Below are 22,199 nucleotides of genomic sequence, written 5' to 3'. Positions count from 1 at the left end.
AGGTACTGGAGCCAGCAGGGGTCTTGAACTTGCCCAGATACTGGGGCAGGAACAGCATCTGTTCCCAAAACCAGCTGTCAGGGACACAGCATGAGTGAGACAAGCAAGGAGCTCAGCACGACTGGAGTGGGACCATGGGTCACTGTGTGCTTGGTGCCAGCTGCGAGGGGAGTCTGTGTCTGCCCCAGATTTGGTGTGCCTGGGGGAGTGTGCATATTCACCAGCAAACTTTAAGGTGGACTAACCAGCAACTTGAGAGGCCAAGGATCTAGGCCAGGCTCCCCTAGTCCATTTGCTATGAAATACATGTATTTTGCAAAAACGCCCACATTTGACCTTCAGCGTGGCTTGCTGATGTAGGCTTTTCTGTGAAAAAATCATGTCAATGAGTGCATCTGTCTCAGTTTACAAAAAAGCAAACAAAAAACCAAAAGGAGCCAAGCAACCACATTCTTATTTTGCCTGCTTAAAGATTATGCCTCTAAACACCCTCACTAATTCTGCAGGGTTGTGGCCCAGAGAAAAAAAAAAGCATGGGAGAAGCAAATACATTACAAAGTATTCCATCTGTCAGTCCCCATAGGTTTTTGGTGACTTGTGAAGAGTAGATGGCTATACTGGAACAGACCTGTGCTGTTCTGCAAGCCTGCTGTTTTAGACAGTGCCTAAAAATAATAATAGTTACAACACTGACGGACATTTAGGTCAAAGGAATTTTAAGACTGGCGTGTTCATCTTCCTGAAAGTAATTTCCACTATGTGGACTGCACAAACTCACTTGAGCTTTCCTGCTATGATCTTGTGTGCTGATAATGGTTTAAAAAGGATGAGTTGTCCTTAAACCACCTGAACTGGCATCCAATGTACTCCTGGAATTTAAGTCAGCAACTCTAGCCAGTAAATTACATATCTCACATCTAACTTGGATGGGAGTGTACGGGAACACCTATTAAAAATATAGCTGTATCTTTTTGTTTCTTCAGATTCTACATTAAAAACCTGAGTTTGTACAAATTTGCCATGTAAATGAACTGGAATACAGACTGTCCCAAATTAATCTGGATGAAATAAGATCTGTTCAGCAATAATTGAGTACACACCCATTCTAAAAAGCAAAGCTGGTCCACAAGGCCAGTTTGAGCTGATCTCATTTCTATGTCATACTTAAGTGCTGTGCTCATGTGAAAACCTTCTGCCACAAGAATAATTCAGTAAGAAAGCTTTACCTTGGGTCAAGACTCATAAGAGAATGACATGCTCTCTTGCACAGGTATAAAAAACAAAATGGAGCATACAGTTTCACTACATGAAATAGTAACAGAAAATAGCAGGTATCCTTTTCTGGAATCAGAACAAAAACCCTTTTTGTTTCTTTAACACTCGATAGGCTAAGAAATTATTTTCCTCCCTTCGTCTCTCACTGATTCTTTTACTAAGTCCAACTATCTCCTGTATTGGCTACTTGTACAGTTCTGGACTTTGCAATAATAATCTCTCTCACCTTGTCAGAAAAAGGACGGTTACTTTACAGTCACCTTCAATAACATAATTCAGCAGCACAAAAATAGACGCCAAAAAGCAGAACACTACACTGAAAGAAGAGCTAAAACTTCAACTGTGCAATGATTTGGTAAGATTAAGATTCTACCATTCCGTTTGAATTAAGTAGTAAACAAGACACCACCACACAAACAACTGGAAAAGTCTCTAAGATCAGCATCGATTATGGTGTTTTGTGTCTATGAGACGCTTAAAAAGAAACTTCCATTTTCTTAACTAAAAAGGTAAGTTCAGACCTCAGAAGAAAAAAAAGACCAAACCAAAGGAACAACAGCGCATGTATTTGTTAGTTTCACAAAATGTATGCTCTGTAGAATACTGTATCAGAATACAAAGGACTCAGTAATACACAAATTCCCTGTATGATTTGCTATTATTTTATACAGCGTGGGGAACAAAGTGCCTTTTGCACAGTTAGTGTAGTAGTGAATCAAACACAAATCATACCTACAACAGTAGAAACTAGAGTTCCCAACTGGGATCAGAAATCATACTTCCTAAAATAAAGGAAAATGCATTAGCCCTAAATGGTTTAGGGATAGAGGCAAAAGGAAAACTTGCAATGAAATTACAGATACAAACAAACATAGAACTTGTGTAAGATCTACTGACAGGCAACAATAACAGCACTAAGGAGATATTTGTGTCCTCAGTTTTGATGCCAGATATGTAGTCATATTCTGCTTCCAGTTCCATCGATTTAATATGACTTTGAGCAGACGTGGTCATGCCAGCAGTTGCAGTGCCTTTTAAATACAACAGATTTTAAACAGAGCCTTAGATCCAATATGTCAATTAACAATTCTATAATAGACCAATATAGATCATTCTATATCTGCCACAAATACATACTATTTCTACAGGGAATTTTTACTGGTCATAGCCAAAGGAAAAGCCTCAAAAGGCTTCAACTTTGTTCTTAGTGCTACTTAGGTCCTTTAACAAAGAACACTAGGAACACAATTTCATAGCAAATTGTTTAACATGTAAGGGCATTTCACTGCAACAGCCCCTTCTTCGAGTTCTTCATGCTTTTAGGTACTCACGTTCCTTTTTTACCTAAACACCATCTCTTTGGCTGTTTCTACATGTGAAAAATACTCTCTAACTATACCAGCTATGGAAACCCGGTCAACAGAACTGTTACAGAAAGCATTCTATTAAAGTGTTTAAAAGATGGCATCTTTTGAAATTTTCATGGTTAGTTTAACTGTATTATTTCCAGTAAAGTTAATCTAAACATTGTCTTCAGTAACAGTAAGTACATGAGCACTGAGTGCTTCTTAAACTCCAATGAGACAGGAACCACAGCAGCACATAAATACTGTAACAGGATGGCAAAAATGCCATAGAATGAGAACTCAGAAAGGTGCATGGCACTGCTGATATCCCAACAGTGAACTCAGCAGTTGCATACAAAACAATTAACCACAAGAGTTTACTGGCCTCAATTCTGTCAAAACCGAAGTTCAAATCCTAGCAAGGGCTTTGTAATTTTGCAAGTATATACCTGGAGCTTACGTTAAAATGTACCTAAAGTTAAACCTAACCTCTTTGTAGAACTTCATCTGGGAAAACTGATGGAGGTGCTATAAATTTATTTTTTTAATAGGTTTAGAACACAAACTAAGAGACCTCCAAACACAAAGCAACGTGTATACAGAACACACACACATATGTAGCCAAGTCCCCTCGGGTTTTGCTGTTGTTGTTACTTTATGTTTTATAGACAATCTTTATAAAAGATTAGTTTCATCATATGCATACTATATTAGAGGCATATTTCTACCACATGAATAATTTTAATATATTTTTAAAAAATCAGAATGTAAAATCTTGCCTTTGAAAACTTCCCAACAACCAACAACATATTTAAGGATCACTACGCAACCTCACATTTCTAACAGTCTCTACATTTGAAAAATGCACTAATAAAGTTTACAGATTTTACAAAAAATTTCACCAATCTCTCTTATGTACTTAATAGTTTGCCTCCTCCATAAATGTATGCCACCTTTTCTTTCACCTCTCTCCTTTAATGCTTCATGTTTTCATGTTGTTGTCTTCATGAAAGAAATGAAAGTATCAAAAAGACACAAACAATACTCAGTTCAAACTTAACAAAATTCTATTAAATACTCAGGGTAGATTTGGTTAGCATCGAAGATGACAAAGATCTTTGGGTTCCAGGTATTATCCACACAGCTGTCATACAAGTTCACAAAACTTCCATCTTTTGAAGGAGGTCTTATGTATTTTGAGTCCCCACCAATATAGTCACCAGTTAATACACGAGCAAGAAACATGACTTTATCTGGTCTATGCAGATGAGGCTGCAGATTCACGCCATGAATCTGGAAAGTATCTCCATGCTTCATGCTCTCTTTGCAGAAGTGACTGGAATATGATGCATCTCTGGCGAAGTAAGTCCCTTTCAAATAAAAAACAAACAAAAAAAATCTGATGACATTCATACCGTGACAGCTTAACCACTAGAGCAAGGATATAGGTACCAGGATGATGAAAAATGTCTGTTCTCTTATCTTCATTAGCAATTCTTTTTTACTTTTATTTAAGTTGTTGAATTATAGCAACATGATCAAATATTTTTAGAGGGAACATTTTTGTAGGGAGATTGTCTTTGATCAGCACTGCTTTGCTGAGCATCCCTTCTCCATGCTCCCTGGTCCTACTAGCCAGTTTTGATTACATTCATTACTGCATCTTAACTTTCTTAATTACACTTGATGTAAAAGCAGAGCTGTATTAAACAGCTCTTGGATAAACAGAGGGTGTGCATCACCAAGTATAATCTATATGGAACACTTAACAATGCAGAACTGTCAACAATACCAAACTGTTGTATGTGACAACTATACTTACCTTTTCCATATACAGCAGCATGCATCCCATTTATTCTCCAGTCAAAGTTATGAATACATATTGCTTCAACAAATTCATTACTGGTGCCATGAAACAGCATCTGCTCATTAATCGTTGGAACACCCCTTTTCTTCTTCAGTTGAGCTTTCTTCCTACAGAAAACACACAATACAGGATTACAAACAGCTGTACAATCACATTAAGTTACTACCGTGAAAACACTGCACAGGGGACAGACCTAAAACACTGCACACATTCCACTTTGACAAATGCCTAGATGGTTCTAGTTTTTAAACAGCTCAGAATTCTTAAGCTGCAGTTTTAGAAATCACACTTTTCTGAATGCTGTGGACTATTTTCAGACATAGTCCAAGATTAAGAAAAAAGGTCTTTTATACCAATTTATCACCATGGTTCATTTGGCACTAGTTTTACTGTGGTCATTTTCTGCAGATACATTTTTTTTTAAAAGTGCATTTTTCTCACATTTGGTTCCTACTTAAGTAGCATGGTGGGAGGCATAGCAAAGTCAACAGATTATAAAGTACTATTACCTAGGTAAATAGCAGAAATATTAAAATAAAATCACCTAATGTTTTAGTCAAATTTACTTTCACATGATCACTTCATAATGATTTTCTGAATTTATGGTTCACTAATACTTTTTAAAAGACACAGTTGTGCATCGGCAGGGTTACATCAGTCTAAAACTTTGGACAAAAACCCCCCAAAAAACCCAACTTATACTACAGGTGAATGTATATCACAGTCTCATGGGCAGAAAGCCATAGCACACCTCCAATTAAATAGCAGATACATTTTCCATCAATCTTTCAGTGACTTTCTGTCAGTGGGGTTTTCCTTAGATCCATGAAGTTGACTCTGCAGCTGTGTCAAATCAGAAGAATGTCAGTGTAATCTGAATGGCATCTGGGAGGTTTCAGTACTAATCTCATTAGTAAACATTTTTTTATCAGAGGCAGACAGGCTCCAGGCACTCAAGTTCCACTTTATTAGCAGTTCAACAAAATCTAAGAGCCAAGACTCCCTTCATCTTGAGAAAACTACCTGTGTGAGGAAACACCTTTTGATCTAAGGGCTACTAATGCTGAACATTTGAAATTTTTCTATTATTAGCCCTCTATTGTTGGCTGATGATCTCTGTAGCCTAACTTCTCTTGAAACAGGGGAACAGAACAAATTTACGGAAGAGGTGAATATTCAATTGTCAAAGAATGCTCTGTAACAGTCCTTCACTATCTCTGACCAGTTTATTTCCTAAAACCAATTTGGAATTGTCATTAATATGGGAACTACTGAAAGAGGCAAATGTGTTTTGACCTCTACAATGATGCAAATAATCATTCAGGCAATGATATAATCATTGATCTTATCAATTAAACAAAACACTTTTTCAAAACCATCAAAGTTTAAGTAGCAATTGTTCCTCATAAGTAGCAGAGTATACTGGGCACACTGGGAAGCTCGTTCCGCAGAATGAAGAAATGCCACAACAGGGCATTTTGTTAATTTGGAACAGAAATTGAGGAGCCCGACTATTCTAAAAAGCATCATCTTAGCACTTTTCACCAGCAGTGACCAGCTAATCCAGTTCAACAAAATTAATCCACTACTCACAAGGTTTTTGTGCAGCTGGTTTGGTCAATAAAAGGAAAAACCTACAGCAAAACTAAAAACCCATAGACATGCTCTTTGTACACAAGCAAGCACCTAAGTAATCTCACTGACCAACAACGTTTTTACTTGCTGTACTCCTCTGCAACTCCAAACTGAGTTGCATAAACAGAAATATGCTAGACTAAGCTTCATCTTCTTTTTAACATTCTTACCTGGGACACCAAAAGAACTTCTAGGGAATTTGAAATGCTGGAATACCTATTACTTTCTAATATACTACCAGGCAATGATTTCTTCACCAGTGTTTGTAAGCCCATCTACTTCAAGGCTGTATTTTACCCTCAGCAGAAAAGCAGCTAAGCCTCAATTGCACACTCTTATTCTAGCAATTTTCATTGTTACTTGTAATTTTTTATACAGGAAAAAAAATTTAGAACTGAAATTACTTTTCTCCATATACTTTTACACTGTACAAGTACTAAAAAGTACTTTGGTTTGTAGTCAATTATATGGTGATACTGTAATACTCCTGGCATATGAAATTCTAATTCCCACTCTCAGTTTCATACCTTGAGAGCATTTTGGCACAGCATCCATAGATTCAGAGCTCTTAAACCATGAATTCTATTCACTGACCAGTCATGAAAACTAGTACAGTCTCCAAATGATATCAGTTGCTAAACTAAGCAAAAAAAAGTCTTCCTTAGCCTGCCTCTGCCATCTACACTGAGACTCAAAGGACATTTACTTTGAAGCCTGCTTAGTACTCTTATTGTCAGAAATTAGGGTATGTATAAATATACCTCTTCAGAAACATAATACTAGAAAGGTAGATGGTGAAACACAAGGCCAAGCAAATAAGCCTTAATATTTACACAAGGTAAATATAAGCAAATATTATATATAAAATTTGCAATTAGAATTACAGTCATTTAGGTTGGAAAAACCCCATGAGTCCAACCTGACATTAACCTGACACTGATAAGTCTACCACTAAACCATGTCCCTAAGCACCACATCTACACATCTTTTAACTACATCCAGCGATGGTGATTCCACCACTGCTCAGGGCAGCCCATTCCAATGCTTGACAACCCTTTCAGGGAAGCAGTTTTTCCTAATAGCCAATCTAAACCTGCCCTGGCACAACTTGAGGCCATTTCCTCTTGTCCTATCACTTCTTACATGGGAAGAAGAGACTGACCTTCACCTTACTACAACCTCCTTTCTAGCTGAATAAGGTGTCCCCCTGAGCCTCCTTTTCTCCAGGCTCAACAATACCAGATCCCTCAGCTGCTCCTTGTAACTCTTGTGCTCCAGACTCTTCATCAGCTTCGTTGCCCTTCTCTGGACATGCTCAATATCTTACTACTTTCTTGTAGTAAGGGGTTCAAAACTGAGGACAGGAGGTGCAGCCTCACCAGTGCCCAGTACAGAGGGACAATCATTTCCCTGGTCCTGCTGGCCACACTATTTCTGACACATGCCAGGATGCCACTGGCCTTCTCAGCCACCTGGGACCGTGGATGGCTCATATGCAGCCAGCTGTCAAACAGTACCTCCAGGTCCTTTTCCTCTGGGCAGCTTTCCAGTCACTCTTCCCAAGCCTGTAGTGCTGCATGTTGTGACCCAAGTGCAGGACCTGGTATTTGGCCTTGTTGAACCTCATACAACTGGCCTCAGTCCATTGATCCAGCCTGTCCAGATCCCTGTGCAGAGCCTTTCTAACTTCCAGCAGATCAACACTCCCACCCAGCTTGGTTTTGTCTGCAAACTGACTGAGGGTGCCCTCGATCCCCTCGTCCAGATCATCAATAAAGATATTAAACAGGACTGGCACCAACCCTGATCCCTGGGGAACCCCACTAGTGATTGGCCACCGACTGGATACAACTCCATTCATCACCACTCTCTGGGCTCACCCATCCACCCATGTTTACAGGGCACCTGTCCAAGCCATGGGCTGCCAGCTCCTCCAGAATGCTGTGGGAAATAGTGTCAAAGGCTTTACTGAAGTCCAGGTAAACAATATCTGCAGTCTTTCCCTCATGCACTAGGTGAGTCACCTTGTCATAGAAGGAGACCAGGTTGGTCAACCAGGAACTGCCTTTCCTAAACCCCTGCTGGCTGGGCCTGATCCCCCTGTTGTCCTGTACATGCCATGTGATGGCACTCAAGATGATCTGTTCCATGACCTTCCCCAGCATCAAAGTCAGGCTGACTGGCTTGTAGTTCCCTGGATCCTCCTTCCGATGCTTCTTGTGCATGGGAGTCACATTTGCTCACCACCAGTCAACTGGGACCTCCTCAGGGGAGCCAGGACTGCTGGTAAAAAATAGCTTGGTGAGCACTTCTGCCAGCTACCTCAGTAGCCTCAGGTGGATCCCATCCGGCCCCCTAGAGTTGTGTGTTTAAGTGCTGTAGCAGGTCACTGAGAATTTCCCCTTGAATTACAGGGGCTCCATTCTGCTCCCTGTCTCCATCTTCCAGGTCAGGGTCTGGGTCCTTGGAGAACAACTGCTCTTGGTATTAATGCTTTCTTGGCCTCAGTATTTAAAGTATCTCAGCCTTTTCCTCATCCTTAGTCATTAGTTTTCTCCTCACATCCAGTGAAGGATGGAGATTCTCTGTAGCCCTCCGTTTGTTGCTGATTTATTTATAAAAATACTTTTTATTTTCTTTTACAGTAGTGGCCAGACTAAGTTCTAGCTGGGCTTTGGCGCTTCTACTTTTCTCCTTGGAAAACATCACAGCATCCTTTAATCCTCCTAAGTTGCCTGCCCTTTCTTCCAAAAAGTCATAAACTCTCTTTTTCCCTTAAATTCCATCCAAAGTTCTCTGTTCAACCAGGCTGATCTTCCTCGACTACTTGTCTTCCAGCACACAGAGACATTCAGCTCATGAGCCTTTAGGATTTCCTTCTTGCAGAATGTCCAGCCTTCCTTGACTCCTTTGCCCTTCAGGACTGCCTCCTAAGGGACTCTGTCAAACAGTCTTCTAAACAAGCCAAAGTCTGACCTCTGAAGTCCAAGGTAGCAGTTCTGCTGACTTTTGTCCTTACTTCTCCAAGAATAAACAAACTTAATTAAGAGTACGATAACTCACTTAACTATCAATGTTATAAGGAAAATAATTTCCTTATACATGTTATTGATATAGCTCTCAATTAACAATAAATTACATATCTTTCAAAAAAAAATCACAAAACTTATTTTAATATACATCTGCTTAGTTATTTCCCCACTATTTAACTTAGTTCAGTTGGTTTTATTAGTGTAATACATCTTTAAAACTTCTGATATGTACTTCTTCTTAGAGACTACACAAAAAACTTTTGTCAAATACAACTGCTTAAGACTGATACTACAAAATAAGTGAATGCTGAACTGAGAACTTCCAGCTTCTTCCAGGCCAGCACAACATGAAGAGGGAAAAGCCAAGAACTCAGAACAAGATTTTGTAGCACATTAAACTTCAGGAAATTGGAAAAATATGTGGTAATTAGACACTTAATTCTGTCCTGAGTTTCATAAATTTGAGAATCTCAACAAGACACAAATATTTATTTGTTTCGTTCAGTAAAGATTAAAATAATACAATCTTCTCAAGGAGTTATTTTACAAGAAGCTTGGTTTTGTTCTCCTTACTTCACTGTAAGTATTCTGGGCATCTTCATGTGGACATTCTGAACATCTTTAATGCATTAGTCTTATCTGTGCTACACTATAACTAATGCATTTCTATAAGTATTACAACAATGCACCTGTAAAAGCTACAGTCTTGAAAATGGAAGTTTGAATAGAGAAATAACAAATAAGAAAATTTTTAAAAGATAAAAAGGAACACAAATTTTCATTAATAATAAAAACAATTAAACATATTTCTGATACATGACTTCAAAACTTGCTGCATTAACAATCCTAAGACTGTTGGGTTTAGAAATAATCTCACCTGCAAAAAAACTCCCACAAGTCTAGATTTTGTATTCTCTTAATTCTTTTAATTCGGTGGCTATCCATTGTTTTTCCAAAGAGACTAGAAACTTCATTATATTCATTTGTTTTCTTTTGCAATGGAATAAGCTGGAAAAAAAGAGGTTAGTACGATTTCAATTCATTGCATTATTTCATTATCCCCCGTTTCTGACCAACTTGCATACCAACTCTTACCTGGTATGGCTCCTCAGTATTTACATTCTCCCAGTGCGAAGGCATAGGGATAGCCTCATTTTCACAGATGAAACTTCAAACAAAAAAGGTAAAAACACATCACACTAAAGACATGAGGCATTTGTTTCCTGTCAAACTCCTCCTCCAAACAATACACTATGCAAAAAACCCCCACAAAACTCCACAAGGTTTACACAGAACTACTCAGGGTTTTACTTTCAATCAAAGGCTGTTGCCAACAGGTAAAGTCAAAGGCAAGAGGTCTTTTTTTGTATTCAAATTCTGCCTTAGCTTTTTGTAACTAAACCGTGGCAATGAACAGTTTTAATACACCATCTATCTAATAAAAGATAGGAAGATAAAGCAGAAGAAGTGGTCAAAAAGTTCCACAACATTAGGAGAGCAACACTGATTTAGAAATGTGACGGTGAACATACAGCCGGAACACTTCAAACTATCAGGAATTACAACTGGCCTACTGTCTGGAAACTGAGCCCTCATTTGAAGTAATTAAAAGCACCATGTTAAAAATACACATTTGAAAATTAGTTTACTTTAAAAAACTCTCAAAACAACAAAACTTAAAAAAGAGTGTTTTAAACATATACAACTTTTAAGCCTTAAAACTGGGACTAAATGAAGGAATCTCCTGAAAGTAAACAATGTCATCACATGGAACTCAAGAGTACTGAATGCAAGAAACAAAAAAAGGTAAATTGCCACATCATTGCATGCACTATTCAGCAAATATCTAATGAAAAAAACAGCTAACACTTCAAAAAAAACCAGGCCTTCTTGAAAGTCAGTGTAAACAGATGGCTACTACATTTCTTAGGACAAATTACAAATTTCTTTTTGAATGTATAACCAGACTACAATTCAGAACTAAAATTATTTCTCAGAAACTATATGGGGAAAAAAACACCATATATTCCATGTAATTAATTTCATCTGTGGCAGCATCACTGCATAGTTGAGTTCATTGTTTAGAGAGTATCAGCAGGGCTTTACACCTAATGATTGATCAAATGGTAGACAACTTACAATGTAAAGCAATTAGACTAAAAAAATCCGGTTGTTACAACACAATTTCTTTAACTTCAAATCATTTTAGAGCACATGACTAAAACACAGGCAAGAAAATATAACTCAATCTTTTTTGCTGTTACAATAATACTTCTAAATAATTTTTGAAGTCAATGGAACAAACTGCCCCATTTTTTGCTGCTGGTTCCCCGCAGCAATTCTGATTCAACAGGTATTCAGAGCAAGTGAGTCCAATGGCTAAAGCCAAGCACAGCTTTAAGAACCCTGCCTAAGCATATCAGTATACAGCACGCCTTTCTTCTCCCAATACAAATTCTTTGATTTCTCAGAAAACAAAAGATAAAAAATAAACTAAAAATTCTCTTGTCACTCTTCTCTGATGAAATGTCTTCCTTCTTCACTTGACTAGCTCTCCCACCTTGGTTTACCTCTCAAATTGTTTCATGCAAAAAGCAAATAAATATAAACAATAAAGACAAAACATTTTTGTTTCATTTTACTTAGAAGAATCAGGAATAAAATAAAAATAAGGAATCTTCCTTTTATTTCCTTACCTGAATGAATTGATAGAAAAGGGAGCTCGCTTTATTGGACGTTGCTTAAGGGTAGTTAGGTTGATTTGTTTCATCACTGAGCATAAAACAAAAGTTAAAATGAAAGTTTCTGGAATTCTTCTATAGCATCTGAAACATTTACGTGACGTTTTTTAAAATAACATTTTTTAAAATAACGTTTTTTTAAAACACACCCTAAGTTGCTTGACAGGGATTCCTTTTTCAGCAATTAACAAATCAGCATTTTCAATAAATATTTCTAAGTGCATTGTCATTTATATGAGTTGGTGAAATGCACAAATATTACACATAAAAAATGATTATTTTTAAAATACCCATCTAAAATTCAGCTTCACTAAATCACTGGCAAAATTTCCACTGACTTTAACAGGATGACAAAGAATATTACTACTACTATCCTTAATGTAAGATATTATGACCTACAGACAGTGACAAAAATTGCTCTTTAATATTTGCATTTAGTGTTTTTATTCTGGATGCAAAACAGTTTTTTTAAACAGACATTTTAACACAAGTAAACATTAAAACTCCTTGTGTTGTTACATACTACTTTACTACCAGTACATTGCTATTTTCCCCAGTCCTCACTTTTTGTATTTGAAATACTTGAAATTCGAGTATAATAGAATATATATTTATTTCCTTGATTTCCTATATTTAAACATATAGCCGTTTTGTAATTTAATCAGAAAACAAACAATCTACAAATGGAAAAACTAAAAAAAAACCAAAAACAAACAAAAAAAGGAAGTTATTAGAACACATCTTGCACGTTGAAGAAAAACGGTTCAAACTTCCCGGTTTAATCAATGTAGGCTACATACTGTCTGCAGTTGAGGCAAGCAGCAAGTAACAAGATGGAGTGCTATGAAACAAGACATGCTAGCACAGTAATAAACTACACTACAAAAATGTAACAGGGCAGCAGCTTCTAAAAACTCATATGAACTTCCTATAAAGGTGGCATTTTCAATTACATGTTTTGGCATTAGATACAAGGACAGTAACTTCCTGAATGAACAAATGTGACGTGTACCTGGCACCTTCCATTATTTATATTTACTCTATGAAAAGATACATACCTGAAAAGTCTAGCATGTAGTTAAATTTTGCAGTTGTAAAAGACAGAGAACCATGTGGGTTTGTTCGGAAACTCCTTTCAATATCTTCACTGCTAATAGAGCAATGACTGTTTGAATCAGTCTTCAAAATAAATAAAACAAATGAAAAGGCACATTTAGACAAATTCGGCAATAGGTAGTTGGATGTATGGAAATACACCACAATATAACTTGATAGGAATTTACCTGAAACATATGCCATTTACCACACTCAGCCAAATAAAACCAGCCCCACTGGGTATCAGAGGTATCCATCTCTTCAACCGGACTTTCCATCTTTGGAAATACATCTTCTGATGGTCCTTGGAGCATTTCCTGAAACATTCATACACACAAAAAATTTTGATTTGAGAAATTTATAAAGAAGCAAAATAAAGTCCATTTGCAATACTTACAAAAAATCCTGGCAGACGAGGACATGTTTGTTTTTTTCTTTTTCAGAGAAAAATTCACAATTTGATACTTTTCCAGTATTAAATCATCTACATTAGTTAAACATTTTCAAAACTCTTCTTAATTGTCTGTCAAGTAAAGGCAAGTTATAGGCTTTAACATATCAAGGAGAGGTGCTAAATTTCACACTGATGGCTGTAGAATCAAGGCTATACAGATATACATAATGGGCTCTCCATTACATACTGCTCAGGAATGACATTGTCAGGTTACATCAAAGAGCTTGATGAAAAGATCTACTAGGTGTTCATCAACAGTGAACAAATCAGACTGGATATCAAAAGTTGTAAAAAAAATATTTCAAAATTAAGTCAAAGAATATAATTATTTAACTGTGAAAGAGCACAGTACATTATCCTTCCACAGTGCATGAAGGACAGTTTCCCCCTCTAACACACCCACTTAAAAATGACACAGTAAAATTAATGGCACTCTGTACTTTTATTTACAGAGAAGAGTCACACCATAAGCCAGAGTGGCTTCCACACAAGCAATGACTATGATAGTTAAGGTGCTGCAGGATGGAAGAAAAAAGACTGAAGAAAGAATATAGCAGAGGCCTACAAAATCATGACAAAACCAAAGAGGGAATAAAGAATCACTTTTTTTTCTGACAGACAGAGCAGACACCTATTGAAGGCTACAAATGTCAAGTTCAAAAACAGTGAAAGATAAACTTCCTGAACCAGAGGAATTCCTTTTCATGTTATGGTGTGGATGCTGCAAACTGGAAGTTCAAACAGCGGCTAGACAAGGTCAAGCCAACCAGAGCTGTGCCAAAATACCTTTAGAAGAACCCATTAGTCCCTGCCATGTTTCAGCTCATTCTTCACTCGCCAGTAAAATTCTGAAAACTCTGAAAGTGCTTGTCTCCACTTGCATGTATTTCCTAACAAGTCAACCATCTGCAACAACCTCCCCAAGCAAAAATTCTAAGTAAGTTAGGAGGAAATCTTTCAGAAAAAGAAGCTTGAGCCACTCCCAGAAAAGGTCAGCAATTCATCCACTCTGTTTAATCAAAACACTTTGGCACTCTTCCCAAAAATTTCCTCAATTTCACTTCTGCTTCCAAGAAGTGAAACAATAATGTCCAGCACAAGTAAGTCAAACAATACAGTTTGTATCCTGGATGCTTCAGTTGTTTCCTGATCACTTCAACCCAGAAAAAAAGTAGAGTCCAGAAGAAGACAAATACTGGAAATCAGAAGCAAGAACCACATGGATGGTACTACCGGGGCAGGAGTTACAGAAGCAGGAAAGCACAAGGCACTTCTAACATCACCCCTCCCTCCCCACTATTTTTCCCAAGTTAGCCTGCTGTGGTCGTTTGAAAAACAATCTGAGATACCTCTTTGTGATAATAGCTATAGACTGCATTCTAATCATCAAAAGCTCCAAAGGGTGTTCAGAAGACAGGGGAATCAGAAGTGGACCTCCACATCTCTAAACTGCAGGAACTGAGGGCAAACCTTCTTCAGTACAAATGGAAGCCTGCCCAAGGCCATGCACATGGATTGATACCTCAAGTTCAAGCAGAACTACACTAAGGGTACATCAGCTGCATGGAAAAAGTATTTTGAAAGAGGGAAGAAAACTATTCTCCATTTCAGAAGGCATCTGCCAACATTTCTTCATTTCTTCTATTCCTCACAGCAATACAGCATCACAGAACCTACATTCACTTGGTGCTAAAAGCACAACTGGCTGACAGTTTTTGACTATAATCTTTCACCTTCAAGTTGATTCTTTCTCTCAGGTAAGCATTTGGCTACGTTCTACCCTACAGAGAGAAGGCAGAGAGGTAGATGTAGCCTGCACTTTTTTAAAGTTATGACAAAAGCAATTCAGGCTTTTTTGGTATAGTTTTCTCATGTTCCCACTAAAACAGCCAGACCTCAGCTCCATCCCACTGCTAGTTTAGGGCCTTGACTCTGACCAATCAAATCAGTAATGCCTTTGGAACAAGCAAGAACATGTCTTTACAAGCAGAGAGGTACAATTACCTGTGCCTGTCAACACACAGTCCTCCAAGGACAACACAGCCTCCAGAATAAACCATTTACTAGGAAGATAGTTATTCCCATGGTTTTCAAAAATATTACATTCAATCCACATATTACCCTCTTCACAAAGTCTAGGGTAAGCAGGTAGATTCCAGGATACTTCAGATGCATGGAGAAATGACCCGAAAGCATGAACACGGAAAGCCGTAAAACCAAGAGAGCTGTTCTCAAAGGTGACACAAATCCAAAATGCTGGCGAGAATTACTGATTAATTTAAAATCAAACACACACCATTTACTAAGGATCAAGAAGTTTTCTGAGAAGGACTTATTAACACTGTTTCTACTGGTCTAGGAGTTACCAGAACAGTTCAAATTAAACAAATTACTCTGGCAGGAAAAACATCATCCCAAACACGATGAATGCTTGTTGTGTGTTGTGACTGAATGGCCTACTACTAGTAATACATTGACTCATTTTTCTAGAAGTACTTTATATTTGAATGATAAACATGCTTTACAGTGTGCAGAGTCTCAGAATGGTTTGGGCTGGCAGGACACTTACAAGACCATCTAGTCCAACACCGTACCCCATCCAACCTGGCCTTGAACACTTCCAGGGATGGGGCATCCAGGACTTCTGGGAGCAACCTGTGCCTCACCACCCTCGTGGTAAAAAAATATAACAGTATCCCAGTGGGCTACTCTGTCTGCATTCTTGTGCTGTCTGCTTCCACTTGGCACATTGTGCCTACACAGATCAACTTGGTATGGTTCTCTGCTGGAAACACAAGCAGTGCCGAGGGATTCTCCGGCTTTTCCTTAGAGAACACGACACCCTGATTAGGACACTTGTCTGAGGTAGCGTGCAGGGCTTGGGAGGGGAGGCGAGAAGGAGGAACACCATCAGCACCAGTACGGGACACCAGGTGAAATGACAATGCCCTTCCCACCTGCGCCCCCACGCACCCGCTCTGTGCTGCCGAAGGCCACCGTCGCAGTCACACCCGCCACCGAACCCTCCAGAGCCGAGTCCATTGCAGCTCAAGGGCACGGCCGGGAAATCGAGGCAACCACAGCGCCGCTACCCCCTCATCGGGGCCGCAGGCCGCTCCCACACACACACGGTGGCCAACGCCCCCCACCCCCTTGCGCAACCTGGCAGCGCGCTCGGCGACGGGGCGGGAGGGGCAGCGGCCTGCGGGGCGCGCGGGGCACGGGCTCGAGGGAGAAGGGCGGGAGGAGCGGCCGTTCCGTTCCGCTCCGTTCCGCTCCGTTCCGTTCCGCGGCCCGCCCGCACTCACCGCATGGGCCGCCCCCCCCGGGCGCGCTCCCCACATGCCGCGCGCGGGGCCCGCTCCGCTCCGGGCGCTTCCGTTACCGGCGGCCGGGGAAGGGGCGGGGCGGCCCCCGCGCTGGGCGGCGCCCCATTGGCTCGTCAGCGCCGGGTATGCAAATGACAGCGGGGTGGGCGGGGCCGACCCCCAGGGGCGGAGCCGCTGCCGTGGGGCGAGCGAAGGGGAGGCTCGGACACAGCTCCGGTCCCGGTCGCAGTCCCGGAGACTCTGCCGGGACTGAGCAGAACTAAGACCAGTACCAGGCCTACTTCCAGTACCAGTCCCAATCCCAATACAAGTCCCAGTTCTAGTACCAGTGCCAGTACGTGTACTAGTCCCAGTACTTGTACCAGTACTGACCAGTACCAATACCAGTACTGGCCAGAACTAATACCAGTACCAGGCCAAGTTCCAGCGGCTGTCCCAGTTCCAATACCAGTAGCAGTACCTGTGCCAGGCCTGGTTCCAGTCGCAGTTGCAGTCCCAGTCTGAGTTCCAGTCCCAGCTGCAATCACAGTTCCAATAACACTACCAGACCGATTTCCTATCCCAGTCCCCATTCCAGTACCAATCAATACCAGTTCAGGTACCTATACCAGTACCTGCACCAGTATCAGGCCCAGCTCCAGGCCCAGCACCAGTTCTAGTCACAGTATCTTACCTGTACCATACAGGTAAGAGATCCAGTACCAATACCAGTGTCTTGCACCAGCCAGAGCCATGACACGCCCTCCTCTGCTCTGTATCCCACCACCTGGTCTTTTAGTTCTTTTGATTCTTGGCATTGCTAGTAATGGGCCTCTGCTTTAGCAAGAAACATTTTTTATAATTATTGGTAATTTGGTAACACAACAGCCCACCATTTGCCTGTGAAGCACAGATATACTTGGGCCCCTACATGCATTCATTTCTGCACGCACAGCTTTTTAAAGAACTGATGCCATGTTGACGCCAGGCATGGCAGCAGACACGGCCATCACCCTGTGCACAGAGCATGGCCACCCAGTGCAAAGAGGGCAGCAATAAGAGCTGCAGCCTGTTGCGGGCACTCAGGGCCCATGGGCAGCTTCATGTTACAACTGAGGTCTAGAAGCCTCAGCAGCAGCAGCTCTAGGACCAGTTAGTAAGAGAGGACACAGTCATAAATGTAACTGACCCCAGCCTTTTGGTGCAGATAGTCTAGGATGGGAGCTGTTGGGCAGAGAAGCAGGCAGTAACACCAGCTACTTCAGTCTTCAGTCAGCCAGGGGCCTGGTAACTTCAAAAAACCGTGTCATCATCATACATGTGTGCAGTCACTGAAGCACATCCTGCAGTGAAGCATTTTCGTTGAGCAGCATGCCAAAACCAACACAGGTGGATTGAAAATGAATTTCACAAATTCTGAGAGAGTGTCAGGCAGGATATGTATCCAGATTCTGGCTGTGCTGACCTTGCCTCTGAATGCAGTTAGAAAAGGTTATTTTTCTGAGTTAAAAAGTCAAGCAGCCTCTGGTGAATCACTGGAGCTATTTTACTGGCATGAACATGATGCTTCTGGAATAAAGGAGTTTTCTGGAAGTCGAGACATCTTTTCTCAGCCATGATATTTGTATTGACATTGTTGGAAAGCACATAAAGATTGTGGGGAGGTATCCTGCCTGTTCTGACTTTATGACTCTATACACAGAATAGAGGTAGGGGAGGTTTCTGTTACCGCCTTAGCTGTTGAATGTCTGTTGAACATCTTTTTTTTGCTTGAAAAGATGCTGTCAATGCTTTATGTTTAACATGGGACTCTTTGAGTCATCTATTTCTATTTTTATTATTGCCGTTGTGGGTTTTTAAAATAACGGTCAGGTTTTTAGTAGAATTTACATAAGTGTATCTGAAGTTAAATTACCACGACACACTGTTTTCTAGGAGATGAAAGTTTTAAATAAGTTTCTGCTGCTATGCCTTGAAGCATGGGATAGAGTTGAGATTTATATTGTATGTTTCTTCCCTGTCTTTGTAATTACACTGATAATTAATAATGGAGCTTAAGCCTTTCTTGAGATAAAAATATCTTCATTACAGTGAAAACATAGCTTGTTGGAGTGACTGTGTTTTCAGGAAGCTACATGCTAATGCCAGACTCTTTCTAGCAACAACTAAAAACCTTCAAAATCCAAAGATTTCAGTGGATACCTTATGTACTGTGTGCAGTCTAACAGCTTATCTGAAGAAGATATAACTGCATTAATTGATTCTCATCAGCTTCAAGCAGTAAAAAGGCAGAAACTGGAGAGGTTTGGACACATGACTTGAGTTACAAATCCATTGTTTCAGGGAATGGTCAAATGGAAGTGAAAGAGAGAACTCCCTGATGCTGCCTGGTACGTAAACTGTAGGATGGTAGAAGGATCTAGGTTTGAAAGGTCTCATGAAGTTCTTTAATCCAGTCTCCTTACCAAAGCAGGTCTAACTTCAAATCTAGATTAGATTGCTGAGTTCCTCATCTAGCCTTTCCTTTTTTCTCTTTTTTTTTTTTTCCTTCCAGGCATGTCTGCCGAACTGTTTTCAGGGGTAATTTTTAATAATCAATGTAATGTTGCATGTATACAATGGAATGATATTGTAAATGATAATGAAATATAATTCTACCACCATTAACTGACAGTAAGCAGAAATCCCAAACAGAGTAACCAAGGGTTGAAATACAAACATTCCACGCTCCCCAAAATACCCATAACAATACAATGACTGTGCCATTAAAATAAAATATTGACAGTATTTTGCCACTTTTTGAACACCGTAAGATTTTGTCATGGGCATGTGTATTGCAGTATAAAGGAAATTGTATGATGAATGTGGTATCCACAAACTTGTAAACTCACAAATACAGTTGCCCAGAGGCAGGAGAAGAAAACGAGGAAATACTCTACTTAATACAGAGCATCACATCTGAAGGCAATGGTTGTCCACCTCAAATATGGCATTGGTCTTGAGGTGTGAAGGAAGCTGTAGAAGCAAATCATTATGCATTCTTTCCTTGAAAGTCTACATGGTCTTCATTTGTTGTTCAAGGAGCTGCTAGATGTATCAAGCAATCTTTCTTAACTGACTCTCTTGCATCCTTCTGTGTTCTAGAAGATACTCTTCTAACCCTGTCCCCGGTTATGCCTATGATCCAAAGCAGTACCTGTGGAGAACACAACCCACAGCCAAGAGTCTTCCTTGTCTCCTTTCATTTTTCTTTCATATTTCTATATGTTCTTTTTCCCCCTAGTTGTCTCACTCTTATACCCAATACTTCACCATATTTGGTTTCTTAAAATTGCCAGTTGCCTTTCTGTCTCCTTTTATGGGTAGACTGAGTTCCAGCATCTCAACTTGTCTTTTTTGTTTGTTTTTATGAAGGAGGAGTCCTTCACTGACATTAAGAGAATTTAAATGCAAATAGATGCAATTGTAGCAGCGGGAGAAATGCAGAGAGGTTTTTGTTTGTTTTTCTCTAGAGAAGGACCTAGGCGATTCATGAGCACAGAGAACACATTGATACCTGCACTCATTTTGGACTCCTATCTTTCCCAGGCTAGCACAACCATGTACTGCTAACTGCAGCATTGCAGAAAGACATCAAGGCCTGAGCCAAACAGCAAAAACAGTCAGAGAACAAGATAACCTCAAAAACAGTGAGTCTGCCAGCACCAGTGCAGTTTCTCAGGTATAACATGAACAAAATGGGACTGGTTCTCATTGATCCTGCAGTGCTGCTCCTTGTGTGTTGTTATAATGAATAAACTTCACTCATCACCCTACTTCCCTTACTTTGCATAGTCCTTCTGTGCTTCTATGTACATATCAGACCTGCACTGGACTCCATCAGTCTAAGGTTTCAATATAAACATTCTACATACAAAGAGAAAAAGACTTACCCATAGGCTGATGCACTCCTCTCCCACCATTCATTACAACTTAGGAAAGGATGCAGGACTACTTGCAACCTTGTTCAATGACTGGAGATGGCATTCCTGTCCACCTCATCTCCTAGTGAATAACACTGATGAAGGGAACAGCTTCTCCATCTTTGCTGCCTGTGCTGAGCTGGACTATCTCTGAGGAGAGAAAAGCATTTGTAAAGAACTTTTGTGCCCAGTTACATTAGGCAGCAGAAGCAACTATAGTTTCAGTAGTTTCTTCTGTGTTTGCAGAATGCAGTGAGCAAAACTGGGATGATCAGAGACAGTGCCATGCTGCAAACTGTGGGGTTGGGAGACTGGTTGTCCAGGAAGTCTGGAGAGGATAGTCATCCAGAAGAAGAAAAGGCAAAATTGCATTACCCATCTCTCTGGATCTTCATGTTATCTCTATCCACCAGCACTGAAGTGATGCTTAAGGGTGTACTAGGGTCTGTCTAGAATAGTGTTAATTTCTTTTGTAGTAAACTGTATGATGCTGTGTTTTGGATTTGTGACTAAAGCAGCCCTGATAAGACACGTGGTTTGGCTATTGCTAAGCAGTGCTTGCACAGCATCAAGGCTTTCTCTTTTTCCCACTCAGCCCTCCTCAGGAGTATGCACAAATTTGGAGGGGACACAAGCAGGATAGCTGAGCCAAATAATATTGTATGCCCTATAACATCATATACAGTAACAGAAATTGAGGAGAGAGGGATTTTGGGGAGGTAGCCATTGCTCAGAAACTGGCTCTAGACATCACTCTGCTTTTGCATCACTTCTTGCTTCACTTACTAAACTATATCTGTCTCAACCCATGAGTTTTCTTGCTTTTGCTCTCCCCATCCTGCTGTGGTTTTGTGGGAGGAGTGAGTGAGATATCGTGTGGTGCTTAGCTGTGGGTGAGGGTCAACCTGCTACAAAGTGAGAAAAGAAAACCTCCAGAGTCTATCTGCTGTACACACAATCAGACTTCCACACAGCTACAGTACATTCCCATACTCAAATGTATGCACATACATGCATCCCAGCATCTGCTCTGGTGCAGTCACTCACCATCTCACTGTTTACCCCAGGACAACACAGGTGCTGTGAATTGCCAAGGGATGCGTCACAGCCAGCTGAATCTGAACCACACTTGAGCCAGCACTGTGACACTAGTTGGAAAGTTCCTTCTACAGGGTACAGAGGCATCTACTGACCTTGTTTGCCACCTCACATGACCTGTTGATTGAGGGAAGTTAGACCTGAGACTGTTGCAGAGTCCAGAGTTTGGCCTGTTCCCCTGGCCTGCTCATCCATGTGTGCACCAATGATATTGTCAAAGGAGACCTTAGCAACCCAAGGGTGGCCACAAGGCACTGGAGCCCAGGTGCTGTTCTCCTTGGTCCTGCCAGTGGAAAGGCAAGGCTTGGGCAGGAGGGCGCCCAACCTATGGGTTAACACCTGACTGCACAGCCAGTGTTGCAGGCAGAGCTTTGGCTTTTGTGACA

The 22,199-nt window shown here is 40.4% G+C and overlaps 1 protein-coding gene and 1 long non-coding RNA gene across 5 annotated transcripts; one reads left to right on the top strand and one right to left on the bottom strand.

The window, feature by feature from the left end:
• Positions 1-2,760: 2,760 nt before the first annotated feature.
• On the bottom strand, positions 2,761-17,351 carry PARP11 (poly(ADP-ribose) polymerase family member 11). 4 transcript variants are annotated; one of them, XM_027897116.1, is made up of 8 exons: positions 17,235-17,351; positions 13,180-13,308; positions 12,955-13,075; positions 11,852-11,927; positions 10,251-10,323; positions 10,033-10,163; positions 4,444-4,595; positions 2,761-3,991 (listed from the first exon to the last, which is right to left on the bottom strand). In XM_027897116.1, the coding sequence occupies exons 2-8, from the start codon at positions 13,303-13,305 to the stop codon at positions 3,678-3,680; spliced, it is 993 nt and encodes a 330-aa protein (XP_027752917.1). In that variant the 5' UTR covers positions 13,306-13,308; positions 17,235-17,351; the 3' UTR covers positions 2,761-3,677. The 4 variants fall into 4 exon arrangements, with proteins under 4 accessions (XP_027752917.1, XP_027752916.1, XP_027752915.1 ...); XM_027897115.1 differs by lacking the exon at positions 17,235-17,351 and adding an exon at positions 16,754-16,828; XM_027897114.1 differs by lacking the exon at positions 17,235-17,351 and adding an exon at positions 16,419-16,666.
• On the top strand, positions 16,824-21,968 carry LOC114064247. The gene is made up of 3 exons (XR_003572718.1): positions 16,824-16,897; positions 19,308-19,333; positions 21,783-21,968. It is a non-coding gene; the product is annotated as an uncharacterized LOC114064247 (long non-coding RNA).
• Positions 21,969-22,199: the final 231 nt, after the last annotated feature.

This window comes from Empidonax traillii, unplaced genomic scaffold, assembly GCF_003031625.1.
Source record: "Empidonax traillii isolate 1590-97213 ecotype Southwest subspecies unplaced genomic scaffold, ASM303162v1 scaffold531:size451153, whole genome shotgun sequence".
NCBI classification, from domain to species: domain Eukaryota; kingdom Metazoa; phylum Chordata; class Aves; order Passeriformes; family Tyrannidae; genus Empidonax; species Empidonax traillii.
This window is presented reverse-complemented; position numbering and strand designations above follow the sequence as displayed.

Coding starts and splice junctions, on each gene's coding strand:
- PARP11 (XM_027897114.1), bottom strand. CDS start 16,487: ATGGACTCGGCTCTGGAGGGTTCGGTGGCGGGTGTGACTGCGACGGTG. Junction 11,928..12,954: donor CTACATGCTAGACTTTTCAG/GTATGTATCTTT, acceptor TTTTATGCTCAG/TGATGAAACAAATCAACCTA. Junction 10,164..10,250: donor ATACTGAGGAGCCATACCAG/GTAAGAGTTGGT, acceptor CTTTTTTTCCAG/CTTATTCCATTGCAAAAGAA.